This window comes from Microcaecilia unicolor, chromosome 9 (assembly GCF_901765095.1).
Source record: "Microcaecilia unicolor chromosome 9, aMicUni1.1, whole genome shotgun sequence".
In the NCBI taxonomy this organism is placed as follows: domain Eukaryota; kingdom Metazoa; phylum Chordata; class Amphibia; order Gymnophiona; family Siphonopidae; genus Microcaecilia; species Microcaecilia unicolor.
The window spans coordinates 78,765,486-78,789,358 of NC_044039.1; the positions used below are offsets into that span (position 1 = coordinate 78,765,486).

General features: G+C 48.3%; 1 protein-coding gene across 1 annotated transcript in view; it reads right to left on the reverse strand.

The window, feature by feature from the left end:
- PARVB (parvin beta) overlaps positions 1 to 16,709 on the reverse strand; it is a 318,556-nt gene extending 301,847 nt beyond the window's left edge. Inside the window, 1 exon segment of the mRNA XM_030214982.1 lies at positions 16,527 to 16,709. Within this exon segment, the coding sequence (XP_030070842.1) occupies positions 16,527 to 16,641 (115 nt within the window). The 5' untranslated portion in view covers positions 16,642 to 16,709.
- Positions 16,710 to 23,873: the final 7,164 nt, after the last annotated feature.

Consider the following 23,873-nt stretch of genomic DNA (forward strand, 5'->3'; position numbering starts at 1 on the left):
GGGGCAGAAAGGGAGGTTTGAAAGAGGGAGAGCTACTGGAGAAGGGAGGGTTGAGAGAGGGGGGATACCCAGCCCAACCCATGGGGGGGGGGGGTGGAGGGAATGAAGAGAAATGTTGGACCAAGAGGTGGAGGTAGAGAAGACTAAGGGAGAGATGGAAAGAGATGCTGGACCTGAGGCAGAGAGCAGGGGGATGGAGGGAGGAGAGAATGAGAGATGTTGGACTTGGAGGCAGGGGAGAGAGGGGTGGAGGAAAGAGAAAGGGAGATATATTGGACCCAGGCACAGAGAGGGGGATGGAGGGAGGGGAGAGGAAGGGAGGGAGGGAGTGTGCTATTGTGGATTAAAAACTAGTTAAAAGATAGAAAACAAAGAGTAGGGTTAAATGGTCAGTATTCTCAATGGAGAAGGGTAGTTAGTGGGATTCCCCAGGGGTCTATGCTGGAACCGCTGCTTTTTAACATATTTATAAATGACCTAGAGATGGGAGTAACTGGTGAGGTAATTAAATTTGCTGATGACACAAAGTTATTCAAAGTCGTTAAATTGCGGGAGAATTGTGAAAACTTACAAGAGGACCTTACGAGACTGGTAGACTGGGCGTCTAAATGGCAGATGACGTTTAATGTGAGCAAGTGCAAAGTGATGCATGTGGGAAAGAGGAACCCAAATTATAGCTACGTCATGCAAGGTTCCACGTTAGGAGTCATGGACCAAGAAAGGGATCTAGGTGTCATCGTTGATGATACACTGAAACCTTCTGCTCAGTGTGCTGCGGCGGCTAAGAAAGCAAATAAAATGTCAGATATTATTAGGAAAGGAATGGAAAACAAAAATGAGGACGTTATAATGCTATTGTATTGCTCTATGGTGCGACCGCACCTCGAATATTGTATTTAATTCTGGTCGCCGCATCTCAAAAAAGATATAGTGGAATTAGAAAAGGTGCAGAGAAGGGCAACGAAAATGATAAAGGGATGGGACGACTTCCCTATGAGGAAAGGCTAAAGTGGCTAGGGCTCTTCAGCTTGGAGAAAAGGCAACTGAGGGGAGATATGATAGAGGTCTATAAAATAATGAGTTAGAGTTGAATGGGTAGACGTGAAGGTAAAATTATGTATCATACCTGATAATTTTCTTTCCATTAATCATAGCTGATCAATCCATAGACTGGTGGGTTGTGTCCATCTACCAGCAGGTGGAGATAGAGAGCAAAGCTTTTGCCTCCCTATATGTGGTCATGTGCTGCCGGAAACTCCTCAGTATGTCGATATCAAAGCTCCATCCGCAGGACTCAGCACAGAGAATTACACCCACAAAGGGACACTCTGCCCAGCTCACCACCGCCGAAACGGGGGAGGGGAATTAACCCAGCTCATCCCCACACAAGTGGGGGAGGGGAATCTGTCCAGCTCATCCCCGCGGAGCGGGGGAGGGACACCACCCCCCCGATGCGGGGGGATCTGGCTTATCCTGCAACCGCAACCGCGGGACATAGTAACATAGTAGATGACGGCAGAAAAAGACCTGCACGGTCCATCCAGTCTGCCCAAGATAAACTCATGTGTATACCTTACCTTGATTTGTACCTGTCTTTCTCAGGGCACAGACCGTATAAGTCTGCCCAGCAGTTTTTCCTGCCTCCCAACCACCTGTCCTGCCTTCCATCACCGGCTCTGGCACAGACCGTATAAAAAAGTCTGCCCTCCCCTATCCTCGCCTCCCAACCACCAACCCCCTCTTCCCCCCCCCTGCTCTGCCCCCCAATTGTAGCTAAGCTTCTGAGGATCCATTCCTTCTGCATAGGATTCCTTTATGCACATCCCACGCATGTTTGAATTCCGTTACTGTTTTCATCGCCACCACCTCCCGCGGGAGGGCATTCCAAGCATCCACCACCCTCTCCGTGAAAAAATACTTCCTGACATCTTTTCTGAGTCTGCCCCCCTTCAATCTCATTTCATGTCCTCTCGTTCTACCGCCTTCCCATCTCCGGAAAAGATTTGTTTGCGGATTCATACCTTTCAAATATTTGAACGTCTGTATCATATCGCCCCTGTTCCTCCTTTCCTCCAGGGTATACATGTTCAGGTCAGCAAGTCTCTCTTCATATGTTTTGGAACGTAAATCCCATACCATCCTCGTAGCTTTTCTTTGCACCGCTTCCATTTTTTTGACATCCTTCGCAAGGTACGGCCTCCAAAACTGAACACAGTACTCCAGGTGGGGCCTCACCAACGTCTTATACAGGGGCATTAAAACCTCCCTTCTTCTGCTGGTCACACCTCTCCCTATACAGCCTAGCAATCTTCTAGCTACGGCCACCGCCTTGTCACACTGTTTCGTCGCCTTCAGGTCCTCGGATACTATCACCCCAAGATCCCTCTCCCCGTCCGTGCCAATCAGACTTTCCCTGCCTAACATATACATCTCCCTTGGATTTCTACTCCCTAAGTGCATCACTTTGCATTTCTTCGCATTGAATTTTAATTGCCAAACCTTAGACCATTCTTCTAGCTTCTTCAGATCTTTTTTCATGTTTTCCACTCCCTCCGGGGTGTCCACTCTGTTGCAAATCTTGGTGTCATCCGCAAAAAGGCAAACTTTACCTCGTAACCCTTCGGCAATGTCACTCACAAATATATTGAACAGAATCGGCCCCAGCACCGATCCCTGAGGCACTCCACTACTCACCTTTCCCTCCTCCGAGCAAACTCCATTCACCACCACCCTCTGGCGTCTGCCCGTCAACCAGTTCCTAATCCAGTTCACCACTTCGGGTCCTATCTTCAGCCCATCTAGTTATTCAAGAGCCTCCTGTGGGGAACCGTGTCGAAAGCTTTGCTGAAATCTAAATAGATTACGTCTATAGCACGTCCTTGATTTAATTCTCCCGTCACCCAGTCAAAGAATTCAATGAGATTCGTTTGGCACGATTTCCCTTTGGTGAAACCATGTTGTCTCGGATCTTGCAACTTATTCGCTTCCAGGAAATTCACTATCCTTTCCTTCAGCATCGCTTCCATTACTTTACCAATAACCGAAGTGAGGCTTACCGGCCTGTAGTTTCCAGCCTCTTCCCTATCACCACTTTTGTGAAGAGGGACCCACCTCCGCCGTTCTCCAGTCCCTCGGAACCTCTCCCATCTCCAAGGATTATTAAACAAATCTTTAAGAGGACCCGCCAGAACCTCTCTGAGCTCCCTCAATATCCTGGGGTGGATCCCGTCCGGTCCCATGGCTTTGTCCACCTTTAGCTTTCCAAGTTGTTGATAAACATTCTCTTCCGTGAATGGTGCTCTATCCACTCCATTCTCAGGTGTACTTTTGCCAGTCCCTAGCGGTCCTTCTCCAGGATTTTCTTCTGTGAAAACAGAGCAAAAGTATCTATTTAGCAAATTGTCTTTTTCGTCATCATTTTCTACATAGCGTTTTGTTGTATCTTTTAGTCTCACAATTCCGTTTTTAGTCTTTCTCCTTTCACTAATATACCTGAAGAAGTTTTTGTCTCCCCTTCTTACATTTCTAGCCATTTGTTCTTCCGCTTGCGCCTTCGCCAGACGTACCTCTCTCTTGGCTTCTTTCAGTTTCATCCGGTATTCCTCCCTGTGTTCCTGTTCTTGAGATTTTCTATATTTCTGGAACGCCAACTCTTTAGCCTTTATTTTCTCAGTCACTTGCTTGGAGAACCATATCGGTTTCCTTTTTCTTTTGCTTTTAGTTTCTCTCCTTACATAAAGGTCTGTGGCCCTATTTATTACTTCTTTCAGCCTGGACCACTGTCCTTCCACTTCTCGTACGTCCTCCCAGCCCATCAGTTCCTTTCTCAGGTAATCGCCCATTTTACTAAAGTCAGCACGCTTGAAATCCAGGACTTTGAGTTTAGAGTGTCCGCCCTGCACTTCAGCCGTCATATCAAACCAAACCGTTTGATGGTCACTGCTTTTCAGGTGTGCACCCACTCTGACATTTGACACACTATTCCCATTTGTGAGCACCAGATCCAACGTTGCTCCCTCCCTCGTGGGTTCCGTCACCATTTGTGTGAGCAGAGCACTTTGGAAAGCATCCACAATCTGTCTACTTCTTTCAGATTTGGCAGACTGAACCTTCCAATCTACATCCGGCAGATTAAAATCTCCCAACAACAGCATGGGAACAACAGGGATGGGACGACTTCCCTATGAGGAAAGGCTAAAGTGGCTAGGGCTCTTCAGCTTGGAGAAAAGGCAACTGAGGGGAGATATGATAGAGAGAGCAGGGGGATGGAAGGAGGAGAGAATGAGAGATGTTGGACTTGGAGGCAGGGGAGAGAGGGGTGGAGGAAAGAGAAAGGGAGATATATTGGACCCAGGCACAGAGAGGGGGATGGAGGGAGGGGAAAGGAAGGGAGGGAGGGAGTGTGCTATTGTGGATTAAAAACTAGTTAAAATATAGAAAACAAAGAGTAGGGTTAAATGGTCAGTATTCTCAATGGAGAAGGGTAGTTAGTGGGATTCCCCAGGGGTCTATGCTGGAACCGCTGCTTTTTAACATATTTATAAATGACCTAGAGATGGGAGTAACTAGTGAGGTAATTAAATTTGCTGATGACACAAAGTTATTCAAAGTCGTTAAATTGCGGGAGAATTGTGAAAACTTACAAGAGGACCTTACGAGACTGGTAGACTGGGCGTCTAAATGGCAAATGACGTTTAATGTGAGCAAGTGCAAAGTGATGCATGTGGGAAAGAGGAACCCAAATTATAGCTACGTCATGCAAGGTTCCACGTTAGGAGTCATGGACCAAGAAAGGGATCTAGGTGTCGTCGTTGATGATACACTGAAACCTTCTGCTCAGTGTGCTGCGGCGGCTAAGAAAGCAAATAAAATGTCAGATATTATTAGGAAAGGAATGGAAAACAAAAATGAGGACGTTATAATGCTTTTGTATCGCTCTATGGTGCGACCGCACCTCAAATATTGTATTTAATTCTGGTCGCCGCATCTCAAAAAAGATATAGTGGAATTAGAAAAGGTGCAGAGAAGGGCAACGAAAATGATAAAGGGGATGGGACGACTTCCCTATGAGGAAAGGCTAAAGTGGCTAGGGCTCTTCAGCTTGGAGAAAAGGCAACTGAGGGGAGATATGATAGAGGTCTATAAAATAATGAGTGGAGTTGAATGGGTAGACGTGAAGGTAAAATTATGTATCATACCTGATAATTTTCTTTCCATTAATCATAGCTGATCAATCCATAGACTGGTGGGTTGTGTCCATCTACCAGCAGGTGGAGATAGAGAGCAAAGCTTTTGCCTCCCTATATGTGGTCATGTGCTGCCGGAAACTCCTCAGTATGTCGATATCAAAGCTCCATCCGCAGGACTCAGCACTTAGAGAATTACACCCACAAAGGGACACTCTGCCCAGCTCACCACCGCCGAAACGGGGGAGGGGAATTAACCCAGCTCATCCCCACACAAGTGGGGGAGGGGAATGTCCAGCTCATCCCCGCGGAGCGGGGGAGGGACACCACCCCGCCGATGCGGGGGGATCTGGCTTATCCTGCAACCGCAACCGCGGGAGGAGCTGACTGACCCCAACACCGCCGAAGCGGGAGGGGTACAAAGCTGCCCTACAGCCGCACGAAAAGGAAAGGGAGCGCCGGCAGAATTTAGGTCTCAATCCAGCCCCGTAAAACAGAGGGGAGAGGAATGCAGCAGCTCACTGTAACACAAAATCGTCTCAACTCTTGAAGAATCCAATTGAAAAAACTTGAACACGAAGTCCTCCTGAACAGGAACTGAAGACTAAACTTGAACCTGAAATGCAACCAGAATATAAACAGTACAGATATCTGGGAGGAGCTATGGATTGATCAGCTATGATTAATGGAAAGAAAATTATCAGGTATGATACATAATTTTACCTTCCATATCATCATGCTGATCAATCCATAGACTGGTGGGATGTACCAAAGCAGTACTCACCCAGGGCGGGACATTGAAATCCCTGACCGCAACACTGAAGCTCCAAACCGGGCCTGCGCCCGAGCAGCCACAGTCAAGCGGTAATGCCTGGAGAAGGTATGGGCCAATGCCCAAGTTGCCACCTTGCATATCTCTTCCAAGGAGACGGACCTGGCCTCTGCCATCGAGGCCGCCTGAGCTCTAGTGGAGTGAGCCTTCAGCTGGATAGGCGGCACCTTCCCTGCGGCCACATAAGCCGCTGCAATGGCTTCCTTGACCCATCTTGCCACTGTAGGCTTAGCAGCCTGCAGACCCTTACAAGGACCTGCAAACAGGACAAACAGATGATCCGACTTCCGGAATCATTGGTCACTTCCAAGTATCTGATGATGACTCGTCTCACATCTAGATATTTGAGAGCAGAGTACTCCTCTGGGTAGTCCTCCCTACGAAAGGATGGGAGACAGAGCTGCTGATTCACATGGAAGCGAGAAACAATCTTGGGCAGGAAGGAAGGCACTGAGCGAACAGACACTCCTGCCTCAGTGAACTGCAGAAAAGGCTCTCGACATGATAGGGCCTGGAGCTCGGAAACTCTTCTGGCTGAAGTGATAGCCACCAAAAAGACTGCTTTCAACGTCAGGTCTTTCAGAGATGCCCTCGACAAGGGTTCAAAAGGCGGCTTCTGCAAGGCTCTTAGCACCAGGTTGAGATTCCACGCAGGCACCACTGAGTGCAGAGGAGGGCACAGGTGATTAACTCCCTTGAGAAAACGCACCACATCTGGCTGCGAAGCCAGGGAAGCACCCTTCAGGCGGCCCCTGAAGCAAGCCAGAGCCGCTACCTGGACTTTAAGGGAACTGAGCGACAGGCCTTTCTCCAGACCTTCTTGCAGGAACGCCAACACTGAAGAAATTGGAGCAGTGAAGGGAGAAAGTGAGCCTGCTTTACACCACGCTGCAAAGGTACGCCAAACCCTGGCGTAAGCAGTAGAAGTAGAGCGCTTCCTCACTCTCAGCATAGTGGCGATGACCTTGTCTGAGAAGCCCTTCTTCCTCAGACGCTGCCGCTCAATAGCCAGGCCATAAGACCAAAGGGGGAGGGATCCTCCATCACCACGGTACCCTGATGCAACAGGCCCTGCTCCACTGGCAGCTGGAGAGGGTCGTCCACTGAGAGCCAGATCAAGTCCGCATACCAGGGACGTCTGGGCCAGTCCGGACCCACCAGGATTATCCGGCCCGGATGCTTTGCCACCCGGTCTAGTACCCTGCCCAACATGGGCCAGGGCGGGAACACATAGAGAAGCTCCTGTGTCGGCCACTGTTGGAGAAGAGCATCTACTCCCAGAGATCGAGGGTCCCGTCCTCTGCTGAAAAAGCGCGGCACTTGGCAATTGGCCGATGACGCCATCAGATCTAGGCTTGGCTGGTCCCAGCACTTCGTGATGTCCAAGAACACCTGAGCCGATAACTGCCACTCTCCAGGATCCAAGGTATGGCGACTGAAAAAGTCCGCCTTGACATTCATGACTCCGGCAATGTGGGCCGCCGACAGCTGTTCCAGGTTCGCTTCCGCCCACTGGCATAGATTTATGGCCTCCTTGGCTAGAGGGGCGCTCTTGGTACCTCCCCTGGCGGTTGACATAGGCCACAGCCGTGGCATTGTCTGACAGGACCCTACTGGCTTCAACGCCAGTACCCGGGAGGACTCCAAAAGCGCCAACCGAATGGCTCTGAGTTCCAGAGGTTGATAGACCACTTTGCCTCTGCAGGAGACCAGAGCCCCTGCGCGGTCCTTCCCAAGCAGTGGGCTCCCCAGCCCGTCAAAGAGGCTTCCGTCGTGACGACAATCCACTCCGGGGTCACAAGAGGCATTCCTCGCAGACAACATGTCTGTCTTCAGCCACCAGCTCAGCGCCTTGCGCACTGCTGGGTCCAAGGGAAGGCACACAGCATAATCCTCCGACACTGAGTCCAGCGCTGCAGCAGAGACTGTTGTAGTGGTCTCATATGAGCCCTGGCCCAGGCACTACTTCCATCGTGGCCGTCATAGAGCCCAACAGCTGCACATAGTCCCCAAGCCCGAAGAGGAGAGGCTACTAGGAACTGGTCCACCTGAGCCTGAAGCTTGACAATCCAATTGTCTGGCAGGAACACTCTGCCCATTTGGGTGTCGAATCGAACTCCCAAATACTCCAGGGACTGAGTCGGTCGCAGCTGGCTTTTCTCCCAGTTGATGATCCACCCCAAGGAGCTCAAAAGAGCAATCACCCGGTCCACAGCTTTGCCGCACTCTGCATAAGAGGGGGCTCGGATCAACCAGTCGTCCAGATAAGGATGGACTTGTACTCCTTCCTTTCGCAGGAAGGCCGCGATGACCACCATTACTTTGGAGAAGGTCCGCGGAGCAGTAGCCAACCCGAACGGGAGGGCTTTGAACTGGAAGTGTCGACCCAGGACTGCAAAACGCAGAAAGCGTTGATGAGGAGGCCAGATGGGAATATGCAAATACGCTTCCTTGATGTCCAAGGATGCCAGGAACTCCCCTGCCTTCACTGCCGCTATAACAGAGCGGAGAGTCTCCATGCGAAAGTGCCGAACTTTCAAGGCCCGATTGACCCCTTTGAGGTCGAGGATAGGCCGTACAGAACCTCCTTTCTTTGGTACCACAAAGTAAATGGAGTAACGTCCCTTGCCAAGCTGATTTTCTGGCACCGGCACGACCGCACCCAGGCGGATCAGATTGTTCAAAGTCTGCTGCACTGCCACAGCTTTGACCGGAGACTTGCAGGGAAAGAGTACAAACCCGTCTCTTAAGGGTCGGCAGAACTCTAGCTTGTAGCCGTCCTCTGATGACTTCCAGCACCCAAGCGTCTGAAGTTACCCTGGTCCACTCGCCCAGAAACGAGGACAGGCGTCCTCCAATCTGCACTGGGCCATGGACCAGGGCCCCGTCATTGGTACGAGACCCTGGGACGGCTGGTCTCTGCGAAAGGAATGCTGCTTGGGGGAGAAGTTCCTTTTGAAGGAAGAGGGGGCAGAGGAGCCCGACTTGCCCAGGCGGTACCGACGGGCTTCCTGAAACCGTCCTCTGGAGGTACCGGGGCGAGCACTGGCCCGAGCCCTGACCTCTGGTAACCTCTTGCCCTTAGACGTGCCGAGATCGGTCACAATTTTGTCCAGCTCGACCCCAGAGCAGCTTGCCTTTAAAAGGCAACTTAGCCAGGCGGGACTTAGAGGCGTGGTCAGCAGACCAATGCTTCAGCCAAAGCCACCGCCGCGCAGAGACTGTCTGAGCCATACCTTTAGCCGAGGCTCTCAAGACATCATACAGCAAGTCTGCCAAATAAGCCAAGCCCGATTCCAGGGCCGGCCAATCAGCCCTCAAGGAAGGATCCGAGGGGGAAGCCCGCTGCACAATCGTCAGGCATGCCCTGGCCACATAGGAGCCGCAAACCGAGGCCTGCAAACTTAAAGAAGCCACCTCGAAGGACGACCTTAAGGCCACCTCCAATCTTCTGTCTTGGGCGTCCTTTAGGGCCGTGCCACCTTCCACTGACAACGCCATTTTGTTAGTCACCGCAGTGATTAAAGAATCCATGGTAGGCCAAAGAAAGGCCTCCCATTCACTTTCAGGCAGAGGATAGAGGCGGGACATAGCCCTAGCCACTTTGAGGCTCGCTTCCGGGACATCCCATTGAGCCGAAATCAAGGTGTGCATGGCATCATGCACGTGGAAGGTTCTAGGCGGGCGCTTCGTTCCCAGCATAATGGCAGAGCCAACAGGGGCTGAGGGAGAGACGTCCTCCGGAGAGGAAATCTTCAAAATGCTCATGGCCTGCACTAACAGGTTGGGCAAGTCCTCTGAGCGAAAAATCCGCGCTGCAGAGGGGTCATCCGCTCCATCCGAGCGGGAATCCGTCTCCTCCAAGGAATCCCCAAAGGACCATTGGGAGAACCTAGATACGCTGCCCTCATCTACATCAGAGGAGACAGAGTCCTCTAAGGCCTGGAAATCCACCCGAGGGCGTTTACTTCCGGGGGCCTCAACCCCTTTATCGGACAAGGGAGCCGGGGCAGCGTTTTGCATAAGGAAGGCCTAATGCAGCAGCAAAATGAACTCGGGGGAGAAACCCCCAGACTGTGCACTTCCACAGCCTGGGCCACAGCCCTAGACGCACCCTCAACCGGCGCTCGCAAGGGCGGGGGAGAAACATGCTGCGCATACAAGATGGCGTCCGGCGCGACACTCCGCGAAGGAGCTGCGCGGGAAGAACGGCGCTTAACTTTGGCCGCTTTTTTTGCCGTCGCCCAAATCAAGGGCGGCCATAGAATTAACGTCTCCCACCTCAAGGGCGGCCCAAGAAGAAGCCGTCCGAGCAGAGTGGCTGGCCAAGATGGCGGAGGCGAGCAGCGAGGGATGGGCGTTTATGGCGGGAAAAACCGCCGCACCGGAGGAAGAACCGGGACACTGACCGGCCTCCAAACTGACACCCAACAAGGGCAAATCAGACTTTAAGACCCCCGCATCCCCGCTAGAAGCGCACACGCGGTCCGGGGAGCGATTCTTTGCACCCTCGCCCTCCGACGCCATAGGCCACGTGGAGACCGATCGGGGAACCCCCTGCCCACTACAAAAAGGTAAAAATTACCTGCTTCTCGCTCCGAGCTGTAACGAACTAGTGTCCCAGTGAGTAGCTGCAATAAACGTTGAAATAAACGCCCTTAAGGACGTCCAAAAAAAATTTTTTTTTTCAACGGAGCCAGCGGGAGGGGGGAGAAAAGGAGGGACCTGGCACCACCAGGTTTGCACTTGCTCAAGAAGAGCCCTCAACCCCAGGTACTCAACAAAACCTAAAAATTAGGCTTGGAGACCTTGCCAGAGCTGCTGCTGTGTGTGACCACCACCTGCTGAGATAGAGAACATACTGAAGAGTTTCCGGCAGCACATGACCACATATAGGGAGGCAAAAGCTTTGCTCTCTATCTCCACCTGCTGGTAGATGGACACAACCCACCAGTCTCTGGATTGATCAGCATGATGATATGGAAGCATCTGTTTACGCTTTCCAAAAATACTAGGGCTAGGGGGCATGCGATGAAGCTACAAAGTAGTACATTTAAAACGAATCAGTGAAAAAGTTTCTTCACTCGTGTAATTAAACTCTGGAATTTGTTGCCAGAGAATGTGGTAAAGGCGGTTAGCTTAGCAGAGTTTTAAAAAGGTCTGGACAGCTTCCTAAAGGAAAAGTCCATAGACCATTATTAAATTGAACTTGAGGAAAATCCACTATTTCTGGGATAAGCAATATAAAATGTTTTGTACTTTTTTGGGATCTTGCCAGGTATTTGTGACCTGGATTGGCCACTGTTGGAAACAGGATGCTGGGCTTGATGGACCTTTGGTCTGTCCCAGTATGGCAATACTTATGTACTTATGTAAGACTGAGGAGAGATGTTGGACCTGAGGCAGAAGGGAGGGAGGGAGGGAGGGAGGGATGGAAGATGCTGAACCTAGGGGAAATGTTGGACTTGAATGAAGGAGGTGAATCAAAGGTAAAGGAAGGTCAGAAGCTGGAGGGGGGTTGTTGTATAGGTAAATAAGAACATAGGGAGGTGGAGGGAAGATGTTGGACATGGAGAGGTAAATGGGAAAAAGTTGAATATGGAGAGAGATGGGAAGAGTGCAGATGCTAGATATGGGGAGAGATCAGGAGAGTGCAAATGGACATGTGGGAAGTGGGTACTGGGAGACAAAGAGGAGATTCTGAACATTGGAGGATATATGGAGATGGAAGGAAGATACTGAACATGGAGCGGGGTCATATGAAAATGGAGGGGAAATGGACATGAGAAAGGCAGAGGGAGATGTTGAACACAGTGGCAAAGAAAACAGGGGCATATAGAGAGTTGGAGGGGAGAGATGGAGGGGAGATGTTGGATATTGGGGAGCAAATGGAGGCAGGGAGATATAGGGAGAGTAGAGGGAACATGCTGGACATGGAGGGAATCACAGATGTGAGGGGAAATGTTGGACACGGGGTATAGGAAAATCAAAAGAGGCTGGATATTGGGAGGGATAAGGAAAGTGTGCAGATTTGGGAAGTGGGAACTGAGAGACAGGATATGCTGGATGGGGGAGCATAGGGAAGCGGAGGGCAGATGCTGGGCACAGAAAGAAAGAGGGGGCGGGGAATGCTCAACAAAGGGAGGAGATAGGGGGAGATGCTGAACCTGGAGGGACTAGGGAGAGAAAGAGGCAGATGATGGAGTAGAGAGAGAGAGAGATATGCTGGACACAGGGAGATAGAAGATGCTGGAAACAAGGAAGAGAGAGGAACTCTGGGATGTTGGGCATAAAGGGATAGGGAAAGTGAGGTAAACACTGGTCAGAGGGAGAGTGAGCAAGAGAGGGAAGATACTAGATTGAGGAGAGTGAGGGAGAGAGATGGTGGGCATGGGGACGGGGAAAGTTACTGAAAGGAGAGAAATGGGGTATGGTGGATAGGATGAGGGAAAGAAGTGAAAAGCTGTAGGTAAATGCAATTAAAAAAAAAAAAGAGGGAGATTGAGAAGTGGATAATAAGGAGGAGAAGTGAATGGATAGAGAGAGAAAATTAAATGGAAACAAGCTGAGAGGTAGAGATCAATGTCCAAGATGGCTGTAGGAGATAGAGTGAGGTAGACGCAAGGGGAGAGAAGTATCATCAAATAAATTGGAGATCCTAGAAGAAGAGTTAAGAGGAAAGCAGAAACTGAGAGCAACATAATTAGAAAAATAAAATGCCCAGACAAAAAAAAAAAAAAAAGATAGCTTTCAATTTAGTGATTTGAATATGTTGATTTTTAGAATTTACAACTGCTAACTTTATATTTTACACAGTGCTGGGTAGTTGATCTCCTATATCTCTGGTGTAATCAGGCTTACTATCTTTTTTTTTTTTACTTAATTTCCCTGAACAGCAAGGAAATAAAGCAAAGTTGGGGAGCCCAGATTCCCAACATGTTTTTTTAGGTTGGAAGACCTAAATTACTCAGAGATGCAGGGTGCCCCTGGGGAGGGAGGAAAACAGGGAGGGGGATGAGGACTCACTCCCCCCCCCCCCCCAAAAAAAAAAAGAACTAACAAAAAACCTACCCCGATATCCAAAAAAAATATTAACTCCTCCTTGAGTGCAGTTAAGTCTCATGACAAATCATGGCTTTGCACAACTTTCTGCCAATAATGTTGCTACTGTTGAATCGTGAATTAGCTCATTTGCATTATTTATTTTATTTATTTATTATGCTCAGCTCATTAGCATACATTTTTCAAACTGGTTTGCAAATGCTGAATTAGGTGCATAAAAAAGAAGTCACACTTCCAAAATGTTTCACATGCAATTTGATTTTCATCTACATCAGAGGAAGTGGAATACCTATGGTTTTTTTGGCCCTCCAACCACAATCTCTGGTGATCTGCTGGGCAAAACATTGGTAGGGCCATGGCCCCAGTGACCCACCCCAGCTTGCGAAGCCATTTACGGCTTAGTACATCAACCCATAGTTGTACTAACATATCTCCAGCAGGTGCTACACTGTCCTCCTCTCTACTGTATACAAGGCTAGTGAAGCCACACATCCCACACAGTGCCAGCAGGTCCTGTGAGAACAGTCTGGGATCCTAGAGATGCATACAATAGAAAGGAGCAGCAAAGACCAGACTGGCATTAGTAAATCAACATCCAAAAACCAGTGGGGATGGGCACATGAGCCAACTTTTCAGAATTATTGGGGGTGCTAAGCCTAATGGAAACAATCCTTCCCTGGACACATCCAAGCAATTTTCTCAATATTGGAGGTGCTCAAGCACCCTCAGCACCCACAGAGTCGGCTCCTATGCGGGTAGGGTGCAAGAGGTCACAGAATTAAGGAAAGAGTCGAGATGATTTCTTCAGAGCCTGCTTCTCTGTTCCTTCAGTGCCACCTCAGCTCCAAATCACTGGTGGAGCTTGATCTGCTTAGTAACTATCCACATCAGCTATTTACTAATAGTGCTTGCTAATGCTGCCACAGGGTTAATGTGTTAGAATGAGCTATTAGTAAATGATTCCCCTATAGCCTTGGTCTCTACTCCTAGTCCTCGAGAATCACTCAGGTCAGATTTTCAGGATCCCTCTAATGAATATGTATGGAGGTGATTTGTCTGCCTGCCTACTACCTCCACTTTATGCAAACCTCACTCATGTCCAATCATTAGGGGGAGCCTGAAAATCTGGCCCACTGGCAGCTCTCAAGAACTGGTAGTGAAGACCAAGGCCCTAAATTATGTTTCACCGTGCCATACCTATTCATCTAGGCCTCTAAATTCTCTGCAATTCCTTGGGCTAACAGGAGCATTATTCACAACCAATAGTTGTGATACCCATCCACTGCACAACAGCAACACCAACTGGTCAGGCTCACGCAATACATGTAGCTAGGTTCTTGAGGAAATCAGTCACTAGTCATTAACCAAGGACTATCACTGTAATGGCTGGGCTAGATTAGAAATGGAGCAATATTCAAACTCACAGAAAGCACAAGCAAGCTATGGCCAGTTACAAAGGAGCAGAAGCCCAAAAGACAGGGTGCCTGGCTCAAAAAATATTGCATCCAAAGAATATGATGGCGATAAGGGCCATCTAGTGTGCCTGATTTCATTACTGGTGCAATATGGTACGTTGATTTGTTCTTTCCTTCTTCACATCTAAGGAGCCTCTTTGTAGATCCATTATTAATTTGTTCTCCAGCACAGCCACAAGGAGGCAGTTCTATGGATACACATAGCGTTCAAAATCTAGTTAAGTGAGATTAGTTTCCTTCCATCCATACCTGATGACTGGCACTGCCGAAAAGTTTTAGAACAATGCACCAAAAAGTAAGCAAAGTTTTGAAGCAAAATATAGAAAAGTAATGAAGTAATTTGGTAAAGAAATTAAATAACAATATAACTCAATGATGTCCAATTGCATACTCAAAAAAAAAAAAAGAGCCAATAGAAACCACAGCCATTCTACCGGCCTCCTAGCTCATTTCTATTAGATTTTCCCTTCACAAGCCAGAAAGAAAGTGAGCAAAAATTCTCTTTGAAAGTCAAATGATTCAAGATTGGAGGACCGTTCCCTCCCACCATTTACAAGCACCACGTTACAGAATACACTTAGCGAGTTGTGTGCGTAAATCTCAGTTAATGCCAGTTATTGCTGATAATTGCTTGTTAACATCCAATTAACAGCACTGATTAGCTAGTTAACCAATGAAGTTATGCACATTGTTATAAAATACGCTTCGATTTCCATGTGGAAATCAAGGCACGATATATAGAATTTGGAGGTTTGGGCCTCAGGAAGTGAATAAGGATTATTAACCTCAAGGCAATCAGCAACAGGGGCTGGTTGAGGAATGAATTGCCTAGGCAGAAGACTGGTCCTCTGGAATAAAAGAAATAAGGTACAATGGGATCCCAAGGTTTCTAAAGGTTGTATTAAACCCTCTGAAAAGGAATCTTCCAGGGGGTGGCAGAACCTACCAATTTTATGCTGGATCGCTGCTGGGAAACCGTCAACAAGTTTTAGACAGATGGCATTACTATTCCAGAGACAAACTCTTTTAATGTAAATATAATTATATATGGGTATGCTCAAAGCAGTCTACAGACATTTGTGCAGTCTCTCTCTTATATGTTACATGTAATTTGTTATTTGTCTTCTGTTAAGCTGGGTTTGTATAGTCTTTTGTCAGACTCTGTATCTGTCTCTGTAAGTTAGTGTGTCTAAGAAAAACAAAAGACGAAGTTGTAAGAGAAAAAAAAGAGGAATATGTAACATACTTTATTGTCCCTGTCCTTAATTGTCTTTCTAAATCTTTCTGAATCTGAATTTGCAGGCTGAGGTGGGAGAAAATTATGTCTCACTAATGCTTGATCCACCTGGGTAGTATTGTTGATTTTTTTTTTTTTTATACTGTTATCTTCTGTTTTAAGACTGTATTTCTGTCGATCTGAAGAGGAAAGTTAAAGGCAGGTCACATTTTGAGTTTAAAAACCATTCCTGAGTGTACACTAACTGACTGGCGGGGAAGAACTGGAATGCAGCTGTTTCAACTCTTACTTACAAAGCAGTAATAAAATCTGATTGATGCTGGGGCGTGCCTGACTGATAATTGAAATTGTTGGTTTTAATTTGCTGCTTGACATCAATGGAATTTTTGCGCCATTAACATCTTGATGCATGATTAATAGGAAAAAAAAGGCTAAGAGGGAATTGTTAAAAGCAGAACGTATAGTCCAAACTAAGTACGCTTAGGGACAGATCCTCTGCTTCATAACCTTAACAGCACAGTGTAAAGTGAATGAACCATGAATTCTTCCCGCCTGCTTTTACATTTAAAAGTTTGCCATTGTTGTGGATTTCAACTGGCATAAAAACTAGTAGTGTGTGTGTGCTTATGCTATCTGGATTATGCATTCTTGTGTCTGTTTAAGGTGAATCGGCTCCTGAATTACTTCGTACCCTTGTCCAACCTCTTTATTTCATTGTTGGGAGTCAGACTCACCCTCTCGTGCTTTCTTCTTTCTCGCCAGGGTGCCGCCCAGCTTGCCTAGGAAGGATTCCTCCTTTTTCATCCTGTGTGACTGCAAGGTAGGCGAGCGGATGGGAGTGGAAGACATTGCTTGCTGGCCCAGGAGAGACGGAGAGGGACGGTCAGCCGCAGCTCTGCCGGACACAGCCACAGGAAGAGGATGTGGCCAGCCACCGCCTGGGGGGGGGGGGGCGGTGCAGTTCCCACACTGCCCCCCCCCCCCAAGTTGGCCTTTCTCCCACTCTCTGGGAAGTGTTGTGAATCTGGCCCCTGATTTGTTTGCCAGCTGGAGTCTAGACCTGCAGTGGGATGGGATGGGGGATGGGGGGTCCAGGACTCTCCGACCTCCTATGGGCTGTGCACTAGCATTGCTGCTCCTAGCTCTGATAGGATCGCTGTAGATAACTAATGATCGCTAAAATAGAATTGCAGGGCAAAACTGCACTGTAAACGTTCCTCTTTAGCACAGGATACAGAGACACCATTTCTTTCCCTATTGCACCTTTGTGAGACTTCTGCCCGCAGCAGTAGGACATGAGGCGTTTATGTGCATTGTCTCAAACGACCTGGCCACATGGTACTACGGTCTGTGCCTCCTCCCAGCAACGCCCCTGATTTTTTTTTAACATTTATCTGGCTAGGGGCAAGGAAGAAGTCAGAAGTGTAGGCACTAGGGCTAGCAGTGTTCTCTGAATCGTCCTCTCTCCACTGCCCCAGCAGCCGTTCTGAGACCAGCCTCCCTCTCCTTCGTCCCCGCACTGTGCATGAAGTTAAGCACCCCCCAATACTGAGCAAGCTCCTCTCTTGTATCTACAAAGGGGGAATTTGTATTGTTTGGCATCCCCAGTCATTTCAAATGTTAGTGCTTATGCATCCACATACTCTACTACTATTAAATCACTTCTATAGCGCTACCAGTCGTACGCAGCGCTTTACAATTGAACATGAAGAAGACAGTCCCTGCTCAAAAGAGCTTACAATTTAAATCAGGACAAACAGACAGGACCAAAAAGGATAGGGGACGGACAGACAGAAGGACACATAAGGATAAGATAAAAGTTATAAGTCAGGAGTTGAAAGCAGCATCAAACAGGTAGGCCTTTAGCCCGGATTTGAAGGCAGCCAGGGATGGAGCTAGACGTAATGGCTCAGGAAGCCTATTCTGTGAAAGAGGCTTTTCTTAGATTCTCCTAGACAGATTACTGTAGACCCCCTATGGGTGAGGTTTTTTTTTTTTTTTTTAAGAGGGTGGTATGATGGTAAAATCATGGTGTAGGGTCCCACACTAAACTCTCACCCAGTGGCGTAGCCAGACCTGACATTTTGGGTGGGCCCAGAGCTAATGTGGGTGGGCACTATGTATATAAGTATGAGTAGTGTTTCTTGGGATACTACAAAATAATGCCTTCCCTTTGCTACCTTACCCCATCCCCCCACATCTATCCCTGTAGCCCAGTATCAGCCCTTCCTTTCCCCACCATCCATTCCATAGCTAGGTATCGGCCCTGTCCTACCCCCTACACATCCCCATTAAATATAAGACTTTTTTTTAATGTCCTGGGCACTGCAGAGCCCATCCCCACCCAAAAACCCACCAACATGAGAAATAGACAACCTTTTTTAAAAATGTTAACCTAGCTAATATTCAAATTTATTGTTGGTGGGTTTCTGGGTGGGGATGAGCTCTTCACTGCCTAGGGCAAAAAAAAGTCATATTTAATGATTACATATACTTTTTTTTTTTGCCCTAGGCAGTGAAGAGCCCACCCCCACCCACAAACCCACCACCAGCCAGCATTTTGATTACACCCTGTACACGTTAAAAAATAAAATTTAAAAATATATTTATTTTACCTGGACAGCTGCTTGCGAATGGTGGCAGGTGGTTGCAGAGCACTGTGCAGGCTTATGTGCCTGTTGTGTGGGGCTGCAGGAAAGTGCTTCTGGGGGGGGGGGGGAATCGATGAGGCTGATCGCATCCAGCGAAGGCAACCATCACCCATGAGCCAGCACAGCGCGGAGGAGCCGCGCCCGTGGACACAGCCAGCAGCCAGAAGCTGAAACAAACAGCAGGCTGGCAGCGCTTGAACCGGGATGGAGAGAAGAGGAGTGGATGCGGAGCCAGCCACCCGGAGGAGAGGAGACGTCACACGTGCAGGCGCAGTGGCAGGAAGGCGCACGAGCAGGGCAGAGGCCAGGAGGAAGGTGTTGACGGAGGGGAGTTACAGTCGGGAGTCTCGCGAGAAGCCGCGGTGCTAGGAGGAGACGCAGTGAGCGAGGACCGATGGAGCAGAACCCCCCCCCCCCCCTCCATTGATTGCACCCGGGGCGGTCCTCCACTGCATTTGACAGGCAGGTAGGAGCCTAGGCGGGAGCAGAAGGATTGGGAGAGCTGCCGCTGCCTAAAAGCAGGTGGGAGGTGGCTGAGGCATGGCAGAAAGGCTTTTGTATACTTCAGCGCCTAACTGGGCGGGCCTGAGCCAAGATTGGGTGGGCCTGGGCCCACCCAGGCCCACCCGTAGCTACGCCCCTGCTCTCACCACTTAGGGAAGGTACAAAGAAAAGTGGGGAAATTCTGTATTTTGTATATTATACAGTGTGCAATTCAAAATGTTAAGCAAATTTCCCTGGATGTTACAAAATTTTAATGACGACAATATTGCACACTAACTTGTAAATTATAATAATTTATTGCACAAGATGTTTTTTTAACTTTTCAGAAAATGTATCAACTTTCAATAAATAAATTTTCCTCTGAAATTCTCAACCCCACAAATCAGATAAGTAGTACAAATAATTACTTTCTCTGTTACTCACAATTTACTTTAACTATGAAATTTTAACAAGAAAATTGATTCTGTGTGTCAATTGCTTTCTTACAGATGTCCACTTCCTTCACTTTGCAATGTAACTGAATCTCAGCATAACCCTCCAGGTAAGTATTTACGTGTAAGTTTAAAGTCTCTGAAATGGTGTAGGTGGTGATTTTTGTACTTAGCTGCTTGAGTTGAACTTTCTTGAATGATGGTAACTTTTGTCTTTCGTGGTAGTTGGTGCACGTGTCGCTCTGCGATGGTCCTCCTGCGTTGCCCAACAGCCTCTGTACCTGTACTCTGCTTAACCAAAAGAAATTGAAACCCTGTCTCTCTATCCTGTGGGAAGTTTTATAGGGATTTTTGTTATCAAAACTGTGGCCAACCTATCTAGAGTAAATCAATAGATAATTAATGTTCCCTATTGCAGGACCTGCCTTATTACTTTTCCCTGCCTAATGAGGAACACTCTTCCATGTATGTTAATCACACCTTGTAACCAGTCACACATTTCATACCTCACTGCCCTCATACACAGCAGTTCAGCTAAGGATAACAGTCCTGTTTCAATTTTTAATCAGCACCAATTCTCACTGCAGACCGGTGCAAGGTGATCACAACCCTGCTTCGTGGCAGGTCAGTGGGAACGCACCAGATTTGCACGCTCACCCTTCACCAACAGGCTTCTACACAATTTGTAGCCCCTCCAAACTCAGGCAGACCCCTCAGTACAACCACCCATTAACACATATGCATTGCACTCAAAGTGTCAGTCAAATGCACTGTGGCCACAACTCTGCTCTGAGACATATCAGCGGAAACACAACAGTCTTCCTGCACACTCACTGTGACTAGCCACCTTCACTTGTTACCAGCAGGCTATTATACAGCTTATAGCCTATTTCAACTCAAGCAAGCCTTTCTGTATAACCACTTAGCAAATTAACACATATGCACTCCCTCAGTGCCAGTCAGGTGTGCTGTGGTTTTCAGTGTGATTTCCAGCCTGTCTAGTAACACAAATTTCTTATACATACATGGGTAGATAATCTTTCATGCAGGTATATCTTCCCTTTACATACAGTCTCTCAGCTTTACTGAATTCCACTCTCTCTGTATCACCAGGTGTTCTGATTCAGTCAAATTATACTCTATTGAGGTTTTCCTCCTCATCCACACTCAATTTTCCAAGCACACAGACAAAGCATCTCTCATACCAGTCCTGTCTCTTCTGTGTCAACAGTTCCTCTCACCTTGTATCAGACAACTCTTTATTTAAGCTCTCTCTCCTGTATAAATCAACTCTTACACACACACAGGTCTGTCTTCTCCTATGTCTTCAGTTCCTCTGACTTGGTCACCAGCTCTGTCTCCCCTAGCAACAGGACTGCAGCTTGGCCATATGACCTAGCAGCACCAATCAGACGCTAGCTTGTGGCAGGTGAAAAGAGTAGTTACTTACCTGTAACAGGTGTTCTCCGAGGACAGCAGGCTATATATTCTCACATATGGGTGACGTCACGTCGGCCTGGAGGACTTTCTAGCAAAGTCTTCTTAAAAATTGAAAGTGTCACTTGCCGTGCGGGCGGATGCACTGCGCATGCGTGCGTCCCTTTTCCTGCCCGCCGCGAGGACACATTCCTCAGTTATATCCAAAAGAATAGAGGAATACAACTCCAAAGGGGAGGTGGGAGGGTTGTGAGAATATATAGCCTGCTGTCCTCGGAAAACACCTGTTACAGGTAAGTAACTACTCTTTCTCCGAAGACAAGCAGGCTAATATTCTCACATATGGGTATCCCTAGCCCCCAGGCTCACTCAACATAACAAAGAATGGTCAATTGGGCCTCGCAACGGCGAGGACATAACTGAAATTGACCTGAAACAAAACACAACTAACTGAGAGTGCAGCCTGGAACAGAATAAAAATGGGCCTAGGGGGGTGGAGTTGGATTCTAAACCCCAAACAGACTCAGCAGCACCGACTGCCCAAACCGACTGTCGCGTCGGCTATGCTTCTGAAGGCAGTAATGAGATGTAAATGTATGGATTGAAGACCACGTCGCAGCCTTGCAAATCTCTTCAATGGTGGCTGACTTTAGATGAGCCAGTGACGCAGCCATGGCTCTAACATTATGAGCCGTGACATGAACGTCCAAAGTCAGCCCAGCTTGGGCGTAAGAGAAGGAAATGCAATCTGCTAGCCAATTAGAAATGGTGCGCTTTCTGACAGCAACTCCCCTCTTATTGGGATTAAAAGAAATAAACAACTGGGCGGACTGTCTGAAGGGGCGTGTCCGCTCCACCTAACAGGCCAGTGCTCTTTTACAGTCCAAAGTGTGCAACTTGCTTTCGCCCGGACTCATGTGAGGAGGGGGAAAAAATGTTGGCAAGACAATTGACTGGTTCAGATGGAACTCCAACACCACCTTCGGTAAAAACCTTGGGTGCGTGCGGCGAACTACCTTGTCATGATGAAAAACGAGGAAAGGTGCATGAACTACCAGGGCCTGAAGCTCACTGACCCTACGAGCTGAAGTAACCGCCACCAAGAAAATGACCTTTAAGGTCAAGTACTTCAGATGGCAGGAATCCAGTGGCTCGAAAGGAGTTGTCATCAGCTGGTGAGAACGACGTTGAGATCCCATGGCACTGGAGGAGGTTTGACAGGGGGCTTTGTCAAAAACAAACCTCTCATGAAACGAACCACCAAAGGCTGTCCAGAGATAGGCAGACCGTCTACACTAGAATGATAAGCACTGATTGCGCTAAGATGAACCTTGACTGAGTTGGTTTTAAGACCGGACTCAGATAAGTGTAGAAGGTACTCAAGCAAGGTCTGTGCAGGACAAGAAAAAGGATCTAGGGCCCTGCTGTCACACCAGACGGCAAACCTCTTCCATTTGAAAGAATAACACATATGTGTGGAATCTTTCCTGGAAGCAAACAGGACTCGGGAGACACCCTCAGGGAGACCAAAAGAGGCAACCTCTAAGCTCGCAACATCCAGGCCGTGAAAGCCAGAGACCGGAGGTTGGGATGCAGAAGTGCCCCCTCGTTCTGAGTAATGAGGGTCGGAAAACAGTCCAATCTCCATGGTTCTTCCGAAGATAGTTCCAGAAGAAGAGGGAACCAGATCTGACAGGGCCAAAAGGGCGCTATCAGAATCATGGTTCCTTGGTCTTGCTTGAGTTTCAGCAAAGTCTTCCCCACCAAGGGAATGGGAGGATACGCATACAGGAGTCCTGTCCCCCAATAAAGGAGGAAGGCATCCGATGCTAGCCTGCTGTGGGCCTGAAGTCTGGAACAGAATTGAGGGACCTTGTGAGTGTCCTGGGAAGCAAAACGATCTATTGAGGGAGTGCCTCATACTCGAAAAATCTTTTTGGCAATAGTCATGTTCAAGGACCACTCGTGAGGCTGCATAATTCTGCTCAACCTGTCGGCCAGACTGTTGTTTACACCGGCTAGATAAGTGGCTTGGAGAAAACATCCCGTGTTGGCAGGCCCATAGCCACATCTGCACAGCCTCCTGACACAGAGGACGAGATCCGGTACCCCCTTGCTTGTTGGTGTAATACATTGCAACCTGATTGTCTGTCTGAATTAGAACAATTTTGTTGGATAGCCGATCTCTGAAAGCCTTTAGAGCGTTCCAGATCGCTTGCAATTCCAGGAGATTGATCTGGAGATGCTTCTCCTGAAGAGACCAAGCTCCTTGAGTGTGAAGCCCATCTACATGCGCTCCCCACCCCAGGAGGGATGCATCCGTCGTCAGCACTTTTTGTGGCTGAGGAATTTGGAATGGGCTTCCCAAGACCAGATTGGAGCGAATGGTCCACCACTTGAGAGAGTTGTGAAAATTGATGGACAGCTGGATGACATCCTCTAGATTCTCTGTAGCTTGAAACCACTGAGAAGCTAGGGTCCATTGAGCAGATCTCATGTGTAAACGTGCCATAGGCGTCACATGAACTGTGGAGGCCATGTGCCCCAGAAGTCTCAACATCTGCCGAGCTGTGATCTCCTGAGACGCTTGACACCCTGGAAGCCAGAGACAGAAGGTTGTCCGCTCTGGGTCCTGGAAGATAAGCACAAGCTGTCTTTGTACACAACAGAGCTCCTATGAATTCCAATTTCTGGGCTGGAACAAGATGGGACTTGGGATAATTGATGACAAACCCCAGCATCTCTAGCACCTGAATAGTCATCCGCATGGACTGCAAAGCTTCTTGCGGGGAAGTGTCCTTCACCAGCCAATCGTCCAGGTAAGGAAACACATGTACTCCCAGTCTGCGTAGTGACGCTGCAACAACTGCCAGGCACTTTGTAAATACCCTGGGTGCAGACGCCAAGCCAAAAGGCAAAACTCAGTACTGAAAGTGCTGTGATCCCAGCCGAAATCGAAGATACTTCCTGTGAGCTGGAAGTATCGATATGTGGGTGTAAGCATCCTTCAAGTCCAGAGAGCATAGCCAATCGTTTCCTGAATCATGGGTAGAAGGGT